The following is a 20,045-nucleotide window of genomic DNA, read 5'->3' on the forward strand; positions in this document are numbered from 1 at the left end:
TTTGGGGGCTGTGAGAAAAATGGTGACTCCCACTAATTTAAGGGAAAGACCCACATGTGGGGCATGTATCACCACAAACTCATCCCTGGGGCCGAGAAATGAATGAGCTCAATTTCACCCACACAGCTGAAGATGCAAACCCCCCCCAATCCCCGAAGCAACAGAGATGGGGTGCACCCCACCAGAGGGGTCCCATCCTGCCCAGCCCCCTGTTCTGCGGACCGGGGTGGCCTGGAGGAATCCCAAATCCCGCAGCCCCGGCTCACACACGAAGCTTTCGACATTCCCAGCAGCTTCCACAAGATGGACCTCGGAGCGAGAGGAGGTGCCAAGCAGGGGGACACGTCCCATCCCATCCCGTTCCATCCCATCCCGTCCCTCCTGCTCCTGCTGTACCATCCCGAGGAGGCTCAGAGCCAGCCAGGCGAGCCCCGGCATGGCACGGCCACCCCTGCTCTGGCTGCTGCTCCTGCTGGGGCTGGGGACGGGGGGCTCATCCTCCTGCTGGGACCCCCAGGGCCAGCCCCGCCGCTGCATGCCTGTCTTTGAGAACGCTGCCTTTGGCCGGGCCGTCCAGGCCACCAACACGTGCGGTTCCCCCCCTGAGGACTACTGCCTGCAGATGGGCGCCCGCCACGCCAGCGCCCTGTGCCACCGCTGCGATGCCACCGACCCCCGGCGCCACCACAACGCTTCCTTCCTCACTGACTTCCACAGCCAGGAGGAGAGCACTTGGTGGCAGAGCCAGTCCATGGCTTTCGGCATCCAGCACCCCAACTCTGTCAACATCACCCTTCATTTGGGTAAGTGCTGGTGGGTCCCCCCCCTTGCAATGCTGGTGATGGAAATTGGTGGTGGGTGCATGGAGATCGGAGTGAGTGGCTGGGGGATGGATGGTCCTGCAGCTCTTGGTGCTGCTTTGGGGTTAAAGGCAGGACCCTCCGTGGGGCTTTTAGGGGGTGCAAGGAGCGAGGTGCCCTTTGCAAAGTGTTGTAGGTAGATCACTGAAAGGACTTGGGAATACCCCATCCATCAGCCCTGGTCCCTTGTGGGGTGAGGTTGTTGGTGGCTGCACACGCCTCTGCCACGTCCAACCAGCTGTGCCTGGGGTGTCCATTTTCCCTGCTCCCCCATGGCTGCTTTTTACCGATTGTGCAAGTTTTTTGGAGCAGGAAGAAGGCGGGGGAGGCACAGACCCCCCCCGTGAGACCTTTGCACTGGGTGAGCACTGGAGGTGCCAAACCCATGCCATTTCACCTCTGTGCATTGCTGAGGAAGCCTGGTACAAAGGGGGGCAGAGCTCTGCACACACTGTGCAGCCCCAGCAGGTTTCCCCAGCTCGGATACAACCCCCTCCGTTCCAAATACTGTGCAACCCGCCTGCTTGGAGGGTATTTAAACCCATGGGTTACGCCTGGCATTTTAAAAACTATTTTTAACATTTTCCTGCCGTCTAAACTATCCTGGCTATTAGGCAGTGCTGTAAAATCTCCATTCTCTGCTGTCTCCTGCCATCTGGATGCCAAAGTGGGGTAGCGGAGGGGCTGTGATCAGAGCCGGTGAGCTGGTGTGGCGCGGAGCCGTGCCGGTGGGACACGGTGGCCGGGGTCGGGGTGACAGTGGAGGGTCCGTGCCTGCCCTGGCAGGGACTCGGGAGCTGCCCGGCTGAGCAGAGGTCGCCGCTTTCCCAGCCCCCTGCGAGCAGGATGACATCTGGTCCGTGTCCCCAGGCTGGGCTCCCTGCCGGGCATGAGAAGCAATGCTGGAGGAGCCTGCCAGCCCCATGTGGGGGGATCTGCCCCTCTTGCCCATCTCACGCAGGTTGTCACATCACCCCAAATTCCTTTGTTGTATTCCCGAATACAACCTACATGGCTGAGCAAGCCACCACCAGTTCCTCTGGTGGCCAGAGTGTCCCCCCTACACTGACAGATGACTTCCAGCCTGCTTCTGTTTGCCTCCTGTTAGCACATCTGAGGCCACACTGTTGCACCAATTCACCTTCAGCTCTGGGCCATGCGTCCTTTTCTGAGTGGGAGCATCCCCCTGCAATGTAAGGGGGATAATTTCCTGCACGGCTCATGTAACCTGCCATGCTATAAAGTGCCATGTTGGTGCCTGAGGCATTGCTGTCTGACCTTTCCCATAGACGCTGGGCTCTGTTCTTGTCCCAGCTGCAGACCTTTTTATTGCAACCTTAATGGTTTCGCTTGGGTTATGGAGGAAAAGCCCAGCTGGCCCCTGCAGCTCCCAGGATGTGGCCCAGGACAAGTTCTCACTCCTGAGCTCTGCTGAGTAATCAGGATTTTTAACCCGTGTAGCGTGTCCCTGCCAGCCTGCTCGTCTTGCTCAGTCAGACGTCTTGTAGGTTCTCCAGCGTGGTTACCTGGGGAGCTTATTAAATAAGATATTGAATGAGTTGGACAAGACCTGTGTTTACCTGCATGCTGTTGATTGGCGTTAATTAGATTATCCTCCTTTAAATCACTCTTTTCGGTGAGGTTTCAGCCATGCCATTACAGTGTGTCAGACTCAGAGGGGATCGATAATCCTGAGTGCCCATGGTCATTGCATTTACCCTGTCAGATGTCAGGGAGGAACCCAAAATATCCATGGGCTGGCAAAGGCAACAGCTACCTCAGGTAGCTATGGATGCCAGTGGCTCATGTCAGGGTGTCTGGATTAGGCAGTAAATGCAACTGTGGCTCTGACTCTGATTTTCCTGTGGGATGCGAGCCTGCGGCGGCTCCGGGAGCTGGGGCTGATGTGGCCGGAGGTGGCTCTGGTGTGGTCCAGGCCGTGCTTTGGGCTCTGCGAGAGGTGGGTGAACACTTTGTTCAGAGGCCAGCACATCTGGGAGAGCGGCCCAGGGGTCCTGGTGCCATCGCTCAACACCCCTGTGCACCCTCCTGGTGTCGCCATCCCACTGCACGCCCGACTTTGGGACACGTCACACCCTCCCAAGCAGCAAAAAGGAGACAACCAGCCTGGGTTATTTTCTGGATATTTTTTTTTTCTAAGCAGAATTTGGCCTATTCAAAGGCCTGTCTGGGAACAGCACGCGCTCCCTGGGGACAATTCCCAACAGCTTTGCGTCTCCTCCACCCCAGCTGGAGGCACCACTTGGGCCTCCCCATCCCATCCGCCCCCTCCCCTTGCCGGGGCCGCTTGGGGCAGGGGCTGTTTATTGACACAGCACCGAGCTCCCTTCCTCTCCCAGAGGAAACCGCTCCGGGAGGTGACAGCCCTGACCTCGCTGTTTTGGTAGCCATCCCACCCGGGATGGTGCTGTCTGGGAACCGGCATCCACCAGCATCCCCCTCACTGCGGGGTGCAGGGTCCCTCACTGTCGCCAGCCTGGAAAAGTCCCAGAGGGAGGTTATTTGGGGGGTGGGGGGCTCAAGAGAGTGCAGTGGTGGTGGGACAGCCCGGTTGCAGCCCCTTGCCACCTCTGGGTGGGCTGTGAGCGGGTCTGTCCCCCGCCCAGGTGCTCCCCGCATCCCTGATGGGAGGCAGCTGCTTTTCCCAGCGCCGGTAGCCCGGCTGCCTCGGCTCCCCCGCAGCAACGTCGCAGCACATATGCGACAGTATTCATATGGGCCCAATTAAAGGCTTGTTTTCCTAGTCCCGGAATAACCCCTCTAACATTCCCAACTCATTATCTTTTCAAATAAAGCCAAAACCTTGCAGCTAATTGTTTTGCGCTGTGAGGAGCGGCGTTGTTATGGAGCAATCCAGTCTTTGAGCTGGTCCTTCATCTCTGGCAATTAAATGGTTCTGATGTTCACTTTGGTGTTTTCTTTCTTCCTTTTTTTTGCTAATTCTTTCAAGCGCTTTCAGAGCTCCGCCAGCCACTCTGGGGACTGGTGGCCTCTCTTTGTCTTCATCCCGGCAAAGACAGCAGTGATACTGCGTCCTGGCACACGGCTCATCCATGGGAAGGGTCTGCCCTTGACCCTTCCCACCTCCTCATCCCTATGGTACCACTGTCCCAGGGATGCTGCTCAGTGCTGGGGAACTAATTATGGCTGGTCAGAGCCAGGTTTTGCAGTGGCTTCTTGCCCATGCACCCACGCCATGGGGGACAATTTCAGCCCTGGCGCAGGCTGCGGTGCCCATGGTGGCAGGGAGAAGGTGACAGGGTGGCGGGTCTGTCCCCAGGCAAAGCCTACGAGATCACCTACGTGCGGCTGAAGTTTCATACCAGCCGCCCTGAGAGTTTCGCCATCTACAAGCGCAGCCGCGCCGAGGGGCCCTGGGTCCCCTTCCAGTTCTACAGCGCGTCCTGCGAGAAGACCTACGGGAAGCGGCTGCGGCACTACCTGCGGCCCGGGGAGGATGAGCAAGTGGCTTTCTGCACAGACGAATTCAGCGACATCTCCCCACTGAGTGGGGGCAACGTGGCCTTCTCCACCCTTGAGGGACGGCCAAGCGCCTACAATTTCGACGGGAGTCCCGCGCTGCAGGTGCTGCAGGGTGGGAGGGGGTAAAAGCACCGTGATGCCCTGGATCCCTGTAAGAAAAGGTGCAGGATGCATCTCGTTTGGGAGCTGGTGGCCTGGACCGCTGCCCAAGGTGTCTTCCCTGTGTCCCCTGCAGGAGTGGGTGACCGTCACCGACCTGCTCATCTCCTTGAACCGGCTCAACACATTTGGGGATGACATCTTCAAGGACCCCAAGGTGCTGCAGTCGTACTACTACGCCATCTCAGACTTCTCCGTGGGTGGCAGGTGAGGGGCAGCGGGGGCCAGGGTGAGGGCAAGGTGGGGGAACCTTTCTGGGGCTGTGAGGCTGTGATTTGGGGCAGCTGCTCCCCACCTCAGTCTTGTTTAAAGTTAATTTTTGGGGCAAACCACTCAGATGTGGCTTCCTCCATCTGTAAGCCAGAGCTGGCCATGCAGAGATGGGTGATGAAACCTGAAGCTCTTTAAGTTGTGCCAAAGGAGGCTTTTTTCTCCTCAGGCTCTCTCCATTTGCCACCAGCTGTATTTGCTTTGCCCCCTCCCACCCCAATGGCTTCCGAAGGCACTGTTGCTCCTCCTATAGCTCTGCTTGGTCCCTGGGAACAGCAAAAGAGGGTCCTGGGGGGCCAGCAGGGAGATGCCCCAAGGCCACAGAGGCTGGTGGAGGAGCTTGGAGTTGGTATGGCCATGGCCAGAGGAGCCTGAACAGCTGCCCATGGGATGGGGGGACTGATGTGGGACAGAGTCAATGGTGGCACCCACCATCAGTCAGCCCCAAAAGGGGACGCTTGGCCCCAAAGCAAGATGCTCAGCTCCTAAGGGGGATGCTCAGCCCCAAAGGGGGTGCATGTGCCCTTCCCAGGCTGGGGCGTTGGGAAATCTCTCTGTCCTGGTGAGAGCTGCTTCCCCCGGGCGGTGGGGCTGGGGCTGCTCCCAGCTGGCCAGCAGACCCCACTGCTGTCGTCTCCTCCCCAAAGCCCCAGCAGCTGGAGTTGGTTAGCATCTCACATGGGCCACCCTCAGCGTGTGACCTCCCAGCTGGCCAGGCCAGGAGCACCTTGGGGACATGGCAGGCGGCCTCAATGCCGGCACAGCCCAAGCTGCATTTCTTGCCCTATGGCCACCCCAGGAGAGCCCCCACACACCAGGATCTCACTGCAGGTGCAAATGCAATGGCCACGCCAGTGAATGTGCACCGGATGAGGCCGGGCAGCTGGTCTGTGTGTGCCAGCACAACACGACCGGCACTGACTGCGAACGCTGCCAGCCCTTCTACCAGGACCGGCCCTGGGCTCGCGGCACCGCCGAGGCCGCCAACGAGTGTCTGCGTGAGTATCGCTGGGGCTGGGTCCATGGTTACGGTGTGTGATCAGCCCCAACAGGCTGTGATGATGCTGCATTGGCTCATCCAGCAGCTCCTGCCCTCCTTGTGCAGGAAGAAAGTGCCTGCTCCATTTTGTAAGGTTGCTCTGGGCAGGCAGGCAGAATTTGCACCCCAGGTTGCCCCTTCACAGCATCACCCCGAGGATCCCCCAAGCTTCCACAGATCACAGAATGGCTGGGGTTGAAGTGACCTCTGGAGAGCATCCAGTTCAACCCACCTGCTAAAGCAAGGTCACCAGAGCAGATCGCACAGGAAGGTGTCCAGGCAGGTTTTGAATGTCTCCTGAGAAGGAGCCTCCACAATCTCTCTGGGCAGCCTGTTCCAGTGCTCTGGCACCCTCAAAATTTCCTTACCCCATGAGTGCAGCCATGTGCTCTGCGCAGGGTGCGGCACCCATCTCCACTTCCAATGGCAGAGGCAATGCCGAAAGCTCACACTGCTGAGCCAAGCAGCCCCTCTGGCTCATCCACCCCCCAGGAGGGCGCTTTATCCCCTGTGCCTCCTGGGTGCTGAGCATCCCTCCTGCCTCCACCTGCAGCTTGCAACTGCAGCGGCCGCTCGGACGAGTGCTTCTTTGACCGGGAGCTGTACCGCCGCAGCGGGCACGGGGGCCACTGCCGAAACTGCCGTGACAACACTGCCGGGCCGCACTGTGAGCTCTGCCGGCAGAACCACTATCGCTGGGAGCCGCAGGCAGCCTGCCAGCCCTGCCACTGCCACCCCGCAGGTGCGTGGGGCTGCCGTGCAAATCCCTGCCCTTGCTACGGCTGGGAGGGATGGTTTTGGTCAGTTCTCCCTCACCCGGGGGCTCCCCATCTCCCCACCATGTATTTTCCCTGCTGGACTTGAGCCTCAGGGCTGGCCGGGGTCCCTGCAGGGTCCCTGCACCCCCAGTGTGACAGCTCGGGGACCTGCCTGTGCAAAGCCAACGTGACGGGCTGGAAGTGCGAGCGCTGCAAGGACGGGTACCACAGCCTGAGCGAGGGCGGCTGCAGGTGAGGAGGAGCCCGGCCCTGTGCAGGGACAGCAGGACAGGACTGGGGGTCACCTCCTGCCTTCATGTCTCCCCATCCAGACCCTGTGCCTGCGACCCCGCGGGCAGCGTGGGCACCTGTGACCCCAACACAGGGCATTGCACCTGCAAGGAGAGGGTGGAGGGGCACCTGTGCAACAGGTAATGATCATGGTGCCGGGCTGGGGATGGGATCGCTGTCCCTTTCCAGGCTGGGATCAGTGCTGGGCAGGTGTCTTCATGTCTATGGGGCACTGCTGCTTCCCCAGCCCCTACATATGACCCCTCGCAGGAGCTTTGTGGTGGGAATCCCGTAGGGTCACTCCCCACAGAGGCCACAGCGGGTGAGGCTGGGGTGCCACATCCCTCTGGACCACTCAAAGCTGACACCAGTGTCCCCCTGGGATGCCACTGTGGTCCCCCACGGCTCTGCCTGCCCCATGCCATGTTCTCCTGTTTCCTCCCCACGCCCAGGTGCCAGCCAGGCTGGTTCAACCTGCAGCCCCACAACCCTGCCGGCTGCACCAGCTGCTTCTGCTACGGCCACTCCACTGCCTGCGCAGCCGCAGACGGCTACGAGGTGACCCATGTCCGCTCCGACTTCAGCCAAGGTACTGACCCCCAACCCCGGGTGAAACAGAGAGCATAGCTGCACCAACTCCAGCCAGAAAACTCCAGCAGTTTGGGAAGGCTGGGGCTGAGCATCCTGCTTTGGGGCTGAGGATCTCCCTTCGGGACTTGACTGGTGGTGATTTCTCTGGCTTGCCTCTATTTTGCTGTTAAATATCTGCTTTTGGCCCCAGTTCTGTGGGGACAGGCTCTCCCTGGCTCCCCATGGCATTCCTCCATGCTGACCTGCTCCCAGGGCTGTGCGTGCTCAGGGAGAGCTGCGGGGCCAGGCACTGCCATCCCATCACACCAGGGACTGCAGGAGCGCTAAAAATCAACACAGAAAGATAAAAAAACAAAAGGATGGAGCCTGGTGGGAACTTTCCCCTTCTTCCCTCCTCTCCCCACCCTCAGCTGGGATGGGGCAAAGCAGACAGGAGCCACGGGTGCAGGATGGGGAGCTCTTGCCTAGGGCTGTGCGTGGCAGAGCTGCATGTGTGCGGGATGTTCAGGGAAACCCTGCCATCTGCCGCACAGCCCGACGTGTGCAGCCCGGGCTGCGGGCACACATTGCAGCCCCCGCCGCAGCCCCCGCTCACCGGGACCCCTGCCTGCCCCCCGGCAGGGTCTGGGCATCCATTGCAGGTGTACATCACTCACCTGCACCCCGATGGAGCGCACAGAGCAGCGAGCAGATGGAGACGAACACGCCAGGCGCAGGTTTATCCTGGTTGCCTTTAAACCCCGCTGCCAATTCCTGTGCTGCTGAAATGTCTTCCACGGCCTTGAAACAGAGCCAAGCTTTAAACCGAGTCCTTTTTCCACCTTTCACGCAGCCAATTAGGGCTGCTCCTTTAGGGACAGGCTTGGCAGAGCTCTGGGTTGGGTTGCAAGAGGCTGAGCCACCCGCCCTCCCACAGCCCCCCCTCCCCAGAGCACCCCCAAACCTGCAGCTGAGCTGCAAGTTTCCTGTGCTGGGTGAAAGATTCCAAATTTGGGATGATTTGATAATCGAGTGCAGTCCACTTGAGACCCAGGGAGACATTTCCAGGAGTTTGTCCTACAGCTGCCCAAGGTTGGAAGAAATATCTGACCCTGGGGAGTCAGGGGGGACTTTAACTGATTTCCGAACTAAACCAGCTTAATGCAATTTCACCTCATCTCTCCCTGGGCTTCCTGTCCTTTCAGCCCACAGAAATGCTGGAACTGCAGCACAGGCAGGGGGGCAAAAGTTTAAAGCTAATAATTTCCTGCAAATCTAAGCAAATAAACAGATGGGGGGATGGCCAGGGCCACTCACCAGCACATGAGAGCGCAGAGCCCGAGTGGACCAGGGCGTTACAAAGCCCTTTATAAGACCCCAGAGAGTCTTGGGGGGAAGGAGAGAGCCCCCAAAAGTTGGTGCTGGGCTGTTGGGGACTCGCTGCTCCCTTGGCACATGCACCACTGCCGTGTGCTGTATGCAGGGCTGGAGGGCTGGGTGGCCACAGCGCCAGGCACTGCGGACCTGCCACTACGCTGGGCTGGAGGGGAGATCGTCACCGAGTGGGATGGGGAGGAACCAGTGGATTTTCTTGCACCAGGTATTGTGTGTGCTGGGTCCCTGGGGTCCTGCTTTGCCATGGGGACCCCTGGGTGGAACATCTCACCTCTAAGCTGGTGCATGAGGAGCTGGGCTCCATCCCAGGGCTGAGCGTGTTTTGATAACGCAAAGCAGTGGGGGGGATTTGGGCAGTGGGCTGGGACCCCAGGAGAGCAGGTTGTAGCTCTGGGAAGGTGGCTGTGGCTTCAGGTGATGCTGGTGGGGCCCTGCACAGGGTCACATCTGTGTTCTACAGACTTTGCTTCTCTCTCCCCTCCCAGAGAAGTTCCTGCAGAACCAGCGTCTCAGTTATGGACAGCTCCTGTCCCTGCTGCTGGGAGCAGAGGGGAATGGGACGGGGATGGAGAATGGGGTGCCTCTGCTCTGGGTCCAGCTGGTGCTGGAGGGCGAGGGGATGGAGGTCACCTTGTCCAGCAGTGAGAGCCGTCCCCAGCGCGGGAAGCAGGCTGTCACCTTCAGGTACCACCACAGCTCTTTGGGGAGCCTCGGCTGGGTTTGGGACACAGTGTGGCTGACCTTGCCTGGGGTGTCCTGTGCTGGGGAGTTCAGCCCCTCTCCCCGCCCCCCTCGGGGATTTAACTGTGCCCCCATCGCTGTGCCTGGGTGCCAGCTGTGGAGCTGAGCTGTCCTGCGGCATGTGGCTGTCAAGCTGCCCCTGTCCTTCCTCCCATGTTCCATCTCCAACAGGCTACACGAGGCAGAGGAGGGTGCGGAACCTTCACTGTCAGCCATCAGCTTCCAGCGCCTGCTCTCCAACCTGACAGCCCTCCGCCTCCGCGTCCGCCGCGGCCCCGTGCGAGGTGGGTGGCTCACACAGTGTCCCCACGGGCACCAAGCTGGGATGGGGCTGGGGACATCAGAACAGCTCTCGGGGACAAGAGGCATTGAGGGGGAGTGTTGGGGCAGGGGCTGGCTCCTCTCTGAGAACCCCGCTGGGCTCTCCAGGAGGTATTTTTGGAACAGGTTGGCCAGAGAAGTGGTATATGCCCCATCCCTGGAGATATCCCAGCCCCGGCTGGACAGGGCTCTGAGCAACCTGGTCTGGGTGAAGATGTCCCCGCTCATGGCAGGGGGGTGGAATGGATGAGCTTTGAAGGTCCAGTCCAACCCAAACTATGTCATGATTCTCTGATTTTGGGGTCTCCTATGACTGCCCAGAGCATTTCCAGACAAGATGAAGAGCACAGGGTCAGGGGACATGCCGTCCCATCCTCATACTGTTGTCTCCCTCTCAGGCAGGTTGTTCCTGAGCCAGGTCCAGCTTGTGTCTGCTCGCCCGGGGCCGGGGGAGCGGGCGGGCTGGGTGGAGGAGTGTACGTGTCCCCCAGGCTACACCGGCCAGTTCTGCCAGTCCTGCGCCCCTGGCTTCACACGAGAGACCCCGTTCGGCAGCCCCTTTGTCACCTGCGTGCCCTGCGCCTGCAACCAGCATGGGGACTGCCACCCCCTTACAGGTGGGCACCTCTCTGCTTGTCCAGCCACTGCATGCGTGAGTGACAAATCTGTGTCATTGCTTGTTTGTGAGGGATGCTGGAAACCACCCTGTGATACCCAAAGCTTGCAAGTTGAATTTCTTGGGTGGTTAGAGGGGCTGGGTTCATAACTGCAGAGACAATTAGCAAATTGCAATAATGCTGGTAAATAAGAGGAACATCTTTCATGGTACTTTATGACCTTAAAGGAGGAGAAAGGAAGGGTGCTGTTCCTCAAAGGACCAGGGAGGCAGGGGTCAGGGCAGAGAGTTTTGCTTGGCCAGGTCTCACAGGGCATCTCTGCCCAGGAGTGGAGCAGGACTGGTCCCTGCAAACTGGGATGAACCTGAGCAGAGAGAGAAGTAAAAGAGCAGGAAAATACAGCAGCGCTGGGCTTGTGGGAAGGCACCGGAGGAGCCGGCTCCCGTGCTGCCCACCCCAGTCCTGCTGTGCCTCCAGACCCAGCTCAGAGGTGCGGGATTGCAGCAGGGACTGTGGCTTGAAAGGAGGAAAAAGAAAATCCAAAGTCTTCAGGGCAGCGTGGCCATGTCAGGGGCGGTTTGCGGGGTGTTGGTGCTCCCCTCTCTTGCCAGGCAAAGTGTCGGGATGGCACTGGTCGAGGAAGAGAGGCAGGATTGCAGAAACTCTGCAAACTCACCCTCATCCCATGGAGCCTGGGCTGGCACCACCAACTCCACAGTCCCCGGGACGGAGCCAGGCGTTTGATGTCCCAGCACGGGTGGTGCCAGCCCGAGCCAGCCCGCACGCTTCCTTTCGTTTATTTTTCCACTCCTTCCTGCCACCTGCTTTTCCTTTCTTTTCCATCATCTGGAAAATGGAAAAATACCCATTTCCTCCTGCACAACCCCACAAATAATGGGGAAGAATCCTCCCCCTGGCTCCTTCTCTCTCTCTCTCTCCAGTCAAACAGCATCCGCCCGGAGGTGGGAGGCTTCTTGAGCATCCTTCCTCCTCCTCATCCTCCCAGCTGATTTTGGAAGGCTGTGACTCACTGGCTCGGCTCGCGGGGAGACGCTCGCTCCCTGCTGGGTGTCGGCCAGCTGCTTGTGTTTTCTGTGACAGGCTGGAAATGATGCTCCTCGTCACCGAGAAATGTGTTGTCGATTATCGCAGGCGCCGACAGGCTCCGTGCACAGCGCGGGGGAGCGTGGGGCTGGCGCTGGGGCCGCGTTGTCCTCTCCAGAACCTCCTCCTGTCGGCAAAGACGGGACAAGGAAGGAAAACATTACAAGTCTTGGTCGGGGACATGCAATCCCAGCATGAACCCTTAGCTGGAGCTCTGCATCCCTCTCAGCACCCACAGTGTGCCACACTCGGCCCTTGGCTCTCCATCCCCTCTGTGGTCCCTGCTGTTATTCAGGGCTGGGGTTTTGCAGCCCCTCAGCTGTGTTTTCCTCCTCGCAGGGCACTGCCAGTGCTTGCACAATACTGAAGGTCCCTCCTGCGAGCGCTGCAGCCCTGGGTTTTATGGCAACCCCTTCATCGGGCACTTTGATGACTGCAAACCGTGCCCCTGCCCCGACCGCTCACCCTGCACTCAGGTGCCAGGCAGTGGGGAGGTGGTTTGCACCCACTGCCCCCCTGGGCAGAGAGGTGAGGCTGGGAGGGGGTGGCCGAGGGAGCCGTGGGCAGCACTGCCACGGCCAGACCCTTCCCACCTTTTCGCCTTCTGCAGGAAAACGCTGCGAGCTCTGTGACGATGGGTTTTTTGGGGACCCCCTGGGGCAGAGGGGTCCCGTGCGTCCCTGTGTCCCCTGCCAGTGCCATGGGAACGTGGATCCCAACGCCGTGGGGAACTGTGACCCTGTGTCCGGCCGGTGCCTGCGCTGCCTGTACAACACGACGGGCGAGCACTGCGAGAGGTGTCGGACAGGCTTCTACGGGGACGCGCTGGCTCCCAGCCCTGCTGGGAAGTGTGCACGTACGTACGGCCCCAGGGGCTGGTCCTGGTCCTCTGGGTCCCACTGCAGCCAAAGTCCTCCCAGCAGTGCAGGCGGGGTGTGGACGGGGGATGTCCAGCAGATTTAGGGGCTGATGGATGGTCTGGGTTGGCCCCAAAGGCTCAGGAATGGCGTTTCTCCGCTCCCTCCACTGCCATCCTTCCCTGGAGACAGCCCAGTCTGCTAGGGCTCAGCCTCTCAGAGCCCTGTTTGATGGGGGCAGACAGCTCTCCACATTTTGGGGGCTCGGCCCCAGCACCCTATTCCCATGGTCCCATCTGCCAGCCCTGTGCTGGACGTCAGCAGCGCAGCGTGTTTCAAAAAGACAGACCCAATTTCAAAGCAGTATATTTCAGAATGGCAACATGCTACAATTGCACAAAAATTTACAAACGGTTTAATGAGTTGCCAGGTTTTAGTAACCTTTTTATAAAGGCTCTGTGTTCCCTCCACCTGCTGTATGGACAACGTTGAGATGATAGTTTGAATTCATCCCAAATAGCCTTTTGAAACACCCTGTTTTTTGTCTCCTGTAGCTTGTGATTGCAACCCCGATGGTTCGGTCCTGGAGCCAGAGGAATGTGATCCCAGCACGGGGCAGTGCCGCTGCCTCCCACACGTGACGGGCAGGACCTGCGGGCTGTGCCAGCCCGGCTACCACGGCCTGCAGCCCACCGTGGGGTGCCAGAGGTACGTGGGGGCTGCGAGGGGACAGCAGTGACCCTGGCTCTGGTCTTTGCATCACTCATCACCCTCCACCTCTCGGTGCCAGCTGCCAGTGCCATCCCACGGGGTCACGGGACAGCGGGTGCCACGCAGTGACAGGACAGTGCTCCTGCCAGCCGGGAGTCACGGGGAAGCGATGTGACCGATGCCACCATGGCTTCTTTGGCTTTTCTGCCAGAGGATGCCGAGGTACTGGGGATGGGGACCGTACCTTGGACATAAAACCAGGGCTGGCAGGTGTGGTGTGACACTTTCCTGTGGCCGTTGCAGCCTGCAACTGCTCCCCACTGGGCTCCATCACCCTGCAGTGCCACGAGAACAGCACCTGCCTCTGCCGCCCTGGCTTCGTGGGCTACAAGTGTGACCAGTGCCAGGCCAACTTCTTCCTCGACCCGCCGAGCTCCCGCTGCCAGCAATGTCCCACCTGCTACGGGCTGGTGAAGGACCAGGTACAGCCCGTGTCCTGCTGAGGTGGGCACAGTGACCTGGCCCCTGTGCTGCCTCAGTGTCCCACTGTGTCCTTCCCATCTCACCCACAGGCTGACCAGCTGAAGGCCAGGCTGCAGGAGATGGAGGAACAGCTGCAAAAACCAGGCTGTGACACCCGCCTGGGCCAGTCCCCCATGCTGGGAGATGCGCCCCGGGGAGACGGGCTGCCCAGCGCTCACCTCCTGCATGGTATGGGGGACACCCCTTCCCTCCACCATGTGGGGAGCCCCACGTCACCCCTCTGGGGACACCCTGCTTCCGTAGGGTGACATGCTGGGTGGGTGCAAGGAGGCCCCAGGTCAGCGCTGGGCTCAGCAGGGGTGATGGGGTGACCGAGATGGGGAGGGTGGGGATGGCCATGCTGTTTTGTGTAGGACAGCTTGCACGCACGACATTCTGGAGCAGCTGGTGACAGGCATTACTGGGGATTGAGCATCATGGGGTGTCCTTGGGGTGCTACACCCCTGGGTCCCTCCTGAGCACCCATGAGGGACTGTCATCCCCTTCCATTAGCAGGCATAAGGGGGGGTGCTGGGGCATGGGGCAGCCCACAGACAAGTGGGGAGCCCCAAGCACCTCTGTGAGCAACAAGAACCTGCTTGTGCTGCCCACAGGTGTCCGGGTCACCCTCCTGGCGCAGGTGGGGCGGCTGGCAGGGGCGCTGGGCACCATGCAGGGCCAGCTCAGCAATGGCAGCCAGGCCATAGGCTGCTCCGGCCACGGACCCCCCAAAACCTGCATCCTGCTGTCGGAGATCGGGGCCACGCTGCGGTCGGCACAGCGGGAGATCCTGCATGCCACGGACACCCTGGCTACCACGGTGTGGGCTCCTGCTGGCCCTGGGCTCCTGGGGGGCTGGTGGCCATCCTGGGAAGGATGTGCAGGACTAGTGGGGTGGGATGTGACCAGCACAGTGGGTGGGTGTGAAAGCCTGGGGTCCGTGTGGGTATAGCCCTCATTGCAGCTGAGTCACACAGCTACAGCGTGTTTCAAAAAGATGGACCCAAAGCAGTATTACTAAGTAATTGGATCCATCTTTTGAAATACCCTGTATTTCCCTTGCTCTCTCCTGTTTGCAAACCTCCTCCAGCACTTTGGGAGGTTCTCAGTAGTGTTGGGCTAGTGGGGTCCAGGGGTCCCTGCTCCCCGCTGGGGTTTCACTGCCACTGTTTGCGTTTCAAGGAGATTCCCCCGGAAATCCCTCAGCAGCCCACAAACTGGAGCCACCAGGCACTGGAGGCACGGGAGCTGGCCCAGAGGTACAGCTGCAAGTCCCTTCCTTTCCCTGGCAGTGATGGATGGAGACGTGGAAGCCTCGAGCCTGGGCTTTGCAGTCCCCATTGCTGAGGGTCCACCTCAGCCTGACCCTGCCTTGTCCCATCACGGCTGGGACTGTGGGAGGGCTGCTCCTTCCCCAGGAGGCCAATCTTAGTATCATCTCCCTGGGTGTCCTTGTCCCTGCAGCCACGAGGACATGGTGGCGCGGGTGGAGGCGGTGGTCGGGAGAGCTCTGCGAGCCTCCAACACCAGCTCCCAGCTCCTGCGAAGCTTGCTGGAAGGGAACACGACGTGGGAGACGCAGCAGGAGCTGGAGGCCGGGTGAGGGGCTGGCAGAAATGGGGGGCTGGCAGAAATGGGGGGCTGGCAGGGCACCACAGCTCCTTGCCTCTGGCCAGGTCCCTGTTACAGGACTTGATTATGGTGGTTTGACACCTGGTGAACACGGACGTGACTGAGTCCTGTCAAACTCATTGTACCATAGTGTTGCAAAGCAGAGAGCCAGGGTGCTGCATGCTGGGGGTGTTTCATGCCCAACGTTTCCCCCTACATCCATGTCCAAGGGCCAGTCCCCAAGCCATCATCTCCAGCCTTCAAGGGTCTGGAGGGCCCTGGGTCACCATGGCGTCCTGTCCGTGTAGGTATGAGGAGATCCAGCGGGCACGGGAGGAGCTGGCTGCTGGTGTGGTGGAGGTGGCAGCGGAGGCCAGGAGAGTGTTGGCAGCCGTGCAGCAGGTGAACGCAGACATGGCCGAGAGGCTTCTGCAGGTGGCTGCGCCGGGGCAGGTGAGCAGCATCAACACTCCTCTTTGCATCCCTACCCCCTGCTTCACCCGCTGGGCAGCACTGCCTCCCCTGCTGGGCGATGCTCTGATGGAGCCTTTGGCATCCCTGATCCGCAGCAGACGCTGCCGGCGCAGGCTGCAGCCCTGGCACAGGAGCTGGCAGCGCTGGAGCAGGCAGCGCAGGCGCAGGAGCCGTCGGCTCGGCAGGCTGTCGAGGCATCCCGTGCTCTGGCAGCAGGATTGCACCAGGAGCTGCAGAGGACTCGCGGCTTCGAGCAGGTAACTGCTGCTCATTTGCGTGGGGCGTCCCTGCAAAATAAGTGATGGGGAGACCCCCAGTTCCAGCCGGAGCTGTGGGCACACTGGGTGCATCCCTCTCCTGCCTCCCACCCAGGGCACAGGGGGTGGGTGAGCCCCATCCCTGCTGCTGCAGTGACCAGAGGAACCGTGCTGGCAGCCAGGGAGTTTCAGCAGAGATCTCCACTTAGGATTCCAGATCTCCCAAGGAGCTCACCTGACGAGTGGGAGCAGCCTGGGACCCACATTTCCCAGCTGGGTGCAGCTCTTTTCCTCCTTCCCAGCCTCACTCCTGCTTTTCTCTCCCCAGCTGCGGGACCGGGCTGGCTCTGCCCACAGCACGGCCACCTTGGCTGTCGCACATGGAAAGGCTGTGCTCTCCAACACGGAGTCCCTCCTGGCCAACTTGGAAGGTAAAAGCCACAAGCTACAGCATCTCCAGCCACAGCTTGGCTCTCACCACTCTGACTCTGGATGTCATGGGGAGAAAGAGCCAGCTGGGTGACAGCCAGGTTGTCCCTGCAGGCATGAAGAAGGTGCTGGGACACAGGAAGGGCCATGCTGCCCTGAGCAGGAAGATGACACTTGTGCGGGACAGGGCAATGGTGGAGGCCCAGAGGAAGATCAAACAGGCAGAGAAGATGCTGGGAAACTCCTTGTCCATCTCCACCACAGCCCGGAGGAAGGCTGGGGAGGCTGAGCAAGTCTCTGGGGAGAATGCAAAGGTCCAAGCGGAGGGATGTGGGGTGCAGGGAGCCCATGCCAGCTGCATGTCCCCAGGTGACTGTCCCCATCTCTGTCCCTTTGCAGAGGGCACAGGCTGTGCTGCAGGAGGGCAAGCAGACCCGCAAGCATGCCAGCCAGCTTGCCGTGCGTGCCAATGACACCCAGCGGGAGCTGTCACGGCAGGAGCACGTGGCTGAGAAACTCAGGGGCGACCTGGAGGAAACACATCAGGTGAGTCAAGTCCCCTTGGGCAGCTCATGTCCTCTGGAGCCTGGAAGGGGATTTGCCCGCAGCTCAAAGCATAGGGAGCAATGTGGCTTTCGGGCTCCAGTGTATGGGGAATGTTTTGGGGACATTCCTGGGATGCTTTCCCTTCTCCCATCCAACCAAGGGTCAATGATGTCTCTGATCTGGGTGTCTGTCTGTGTTCAAAGGTGGGGATGGAGGTGAGTGAGATGGCAAAAAGTCTCCAGGAAGCCCGGGGCTCGCTCATCTCGGACATTGAGACCCTGAACAACCTGCTGAGCAGCCTAGGTGAGACCTGGGGAAACGGGGTGTGGGGACCCAGGCTGGAGCAGGATGCAGGGACCTGGGGAAGGGCCAGGCTGTCAGGGTCCAGGTCTCTCCTGCTCACTGGTTCTGGGTCTCCTGCTTGCTCACCATCCAGGCTGAGATAGATGCCCTTTGGCTGAGGTCACTCAGGGCTTTAGCAAAACTTCTTGAGGGCTCATGTCTTGAAGAAAGCCCTTGTGCAGAGTAAATTGGGTCTTGCTGAATGTATGGGCTCACATCTAGTGCAGGGACACTCATGTCCCTTGGCATCTCCAGGAGGAGCAGGCCTGGGTCAAGGGTTCATTCCCTTTGGAGCCAAGGAGGTGATGGGCTGGGTTCACTCCCTGCTGCTGGTTGGTTTTGCACCAGCTCCTTCTGCTTTGATCATCTGGGTACATTTCTGAGCACTCTGGGACTCCAGCATTTGAGAAATTTTGGAAAGGGGTGGAAATCATCACCCATCTGTAAGAGAGAGACCTGCCCAGGCTCTGCCTGGAGCCTCAGAGCTATTCGCTTATCTGCAATCACTGGGAAGCTGCAATGCCTCCATGCCCCACTGCACCCACTGCCTCCAGTTTTCCTGGTGCCGAGGGTCAGAGCCCTGGAGCATGTCCAGAGCCTTTCCTGCCTCTGACCCATGTCCCCTCCCCTTGCCCAGGCAACCTGGAGCAGGCAGCGCAGCTGGAGCCAGTGCTGAGCGCCGGGCGGCTGGAGCTGGAGCGGCTGTGGCTGCGCCTGGCGGCACGGGGCAGGCTGGCTGGCCAGCTCAGCCTGCTGCAGCACGAGGCGGAACGGCAGCGGGAGAAGATCGAGGCGTTCGAGAGCGACTTGGCTGAGATCCGGGCTGACAAGCAGAACCTGGAGGACATTTTGCGGAACCTCCCTGAGGGCTGCTCGAAGTGGCAGTGACAGGTTCCTGGTCGCCGCCCCGTCACCGTTGTGCCCCCCTGCACAGGGAACGGCAGAGCAAAGGACACCCTGCGGTCACCAGCATCGATCCCTCCCACTGTTCGTCATGCTGTTCACCACACAATATCGCACCCCAGGTTCTTATCTGCACCAGGTCAGGCTCAGCACCCTAAGCTCTGCAGCATGGTTTCAGTCACCAGCTCTGTCCTCAGGGCAGGGGGACAACCATCTACCAGGGACCACCGATGTGTCTGTGCAGGAGACGGAGCACTCACAGGGTTGGTCTCTCACTGTGGAGGGAGCAAAGAGCTGTCACAGCTCTCCATACCAGACACAGCTCTCCATCCCTCCTTCCCCACTGCAACATGGTGCACCAGGGAGGGACAACTTATCAAGTATGGAAGGTACCAAAGGGGGTCCCTCCTGCCCCAGGAGGAGATGAGAGAGGCTGTTGCACATGTGCTGGACCCTTAACCAGTTCTTGGCAGGCAGGTGAGGCATCCTCTGCCTGCTTGCAGGGTAAGAGCAGCTCTGCTCCTGCTATTCCCCTGCTCCAGGGTCACACAGTGTCCTGCCCCAGCTCTGCTTGACTCACTGGATGTCACCAGGTCTGGCTATAAACCAGCCCAATGGCCGGTGGTACCAGGGGCTGGGTGGAATGGGAATGCACCAGGCAGTGAGGTGGAAGAGCTGACGCAGCTGCATCACCCCACAGGCCTCATCACCACCCACACACCCCCACAGACACAGAACAGCCGGACACAGCCAGCTCCTGCCAGTGTCACTGCCGCGGGGTGGCAGAGGTCGGCGGCTATATCGCCTTTAAAGGAAAGGCATGTGCGTCCCCCCCTGCTCCCTGGGCTGGGCTGTGGGGCCATGCAGGCAGCAGAACCAGGTCCTTGTTCAGCCCTGCCATGCTGGCTGTGCCCTGACTCCAGGTAGCAGTGAAATCACTCACATAAGACCAGAAACGAGTCCCCAGGTTGGAGCCCAGTTCACTTTTTAACACATTTCACCTGTATTCTTCTGCCCACAGTTCTGGAAATCAGGTTTGATAAGCCTTGTGTAACGTTCTATGTAAAACTTCTGCCAGAGACATTGGACCCCCCCAGCATCATCTCCACTGGGTTCAGCGGTCTGGAAGTTACACAAGGATTTCCTACCACAAGCAAACCATCTCCCCCCCTATTCTGCACAAAATCTGCCCAAGGAGTGAGGTGCCAGAGCTGCAGTGCTGCAGGAATGTCACGGCAGGGTGTCCCCTCTCGCTACCCAAGAATAGTTCTGCAAAAGCAAAACCATGCGAGAGCACAGCGTGCTTCAGCTTGGCCGAGAGGCAGGGAGCCACAGCCACTTACTGTCTCCCTGGCTAGACAATTCTACAGCTCCAATCAACACATCAATTTGCTGCTCTTAGAGAAATGTCAAGCCTCTGCCTTGTGCCTGCTGCTGAAGATGTGGTTCCTCCTCCCTCCTGCTCTCCCTGGAACTCTGTTCTTTTAGCTGGTGACACCTGCCTAGAGCTGTATCCATTAAAAATTCTTAATATAATACATAGCTGCCCATCTGCCTGCGTGCACAGCAGCAGGAGGGGCACATGCTGTACCTGCACTCGCTGCTTTCTCAAAGAGCAAGGTGTTGAAAGGCAGCTGGCTCTGGGGTGGTGTGGGGCACCTGTCTGACAATTCTACTAAAAAAACTCACCTAAGTACAGGTCTTTAAAAAAGAAGGTGTCTAGCTGAGACTGTGGGGGGAATGAGGGAGCTGAGTGCCACAACC

General features: G+C 59.7%; 1 protein-coding gene across 1 annotated transcript; it reads left to right on the forward strand.

Annotated features, from left to right (window-relative positions):
* Positions 1-401: 401 nt before the first annotated feature.
* LAMC3 (laminin subunit gamma 3) lies at positions 402-19,735 on the forward strand. The gene is made up of 28 exons (XM_082067801.1): positions 402-803; positions 4,162-4,466; positions 4,600-4,730; positions 5,625-5,791; positions 6,386-6,574; positions 6,725-6,842; positions 6,923-7,021; positions 7,334-7,470; positions 8,935-9,051; positions 9,332-9,530; positions 9,759-9,875; positions 10,311-10,525; positions 11,969-12,157; positions 12,240-12,485; positions 13,041-13,194; positions 13,277-13,419; positions 13,501-13,679; positions 13,770-13,908; positions 14,334-14,539; positions 14,902-14,978; positions 15,184-15,318; positions 15,639-15,783; positions 15,900-16,061; positions 16,390-16,492; positions 16,605-16,804; positions 16,890-17,036; positions 17,240-17,339; positions 18,016-19,735. Exons 1-28 carry the CDS (start codon positions 437-439, stop codon positions 18,264-18,266), a joined length of 4,737 nt encoding a protein of 1,578 aa, XP_081923927.1. The 5' UTR covers positions 402-436; the 3' UTR covers positions 18,267-19,735.
* Positions 19,736-20,045: the final 310 nt, after the last annotated feature.

This window comes from Streptopelia decaocto (genome assembly GCF_964273445.1).
Source record: "Streptopelia decaocto genome assembly, chromosome: 17".
Lineage (NCBI taxonomy): Eukaryota > Metazoa > Chordata > Aves > Columbiformes > Columbidae > Streptopelia > Streptopelia decaocto.

Coding starts and splice junctions, on each gene's coding strand:
- LAMC3 (XM_082067801.1), top strand. CDS start 437: ATGGCACGGCCACCCCTGCTCTGGCTGCTGCTCCTGCTGGGGCTGGGG. Junction 804..4,161: donor CAACATCACCCTTCATTTGG/GTAAGTGCTGGT, acceptor GTCTGTCCCCAG/GCAAAGCCTACGAGATCACC. Junction 13,909..14,333: donor CAGCGCTCACCTCCTGCATG/GTATGGGGGACA, acceptor TGCTGCCCACAG/GTGTCCGGGTCACCCTCCTG.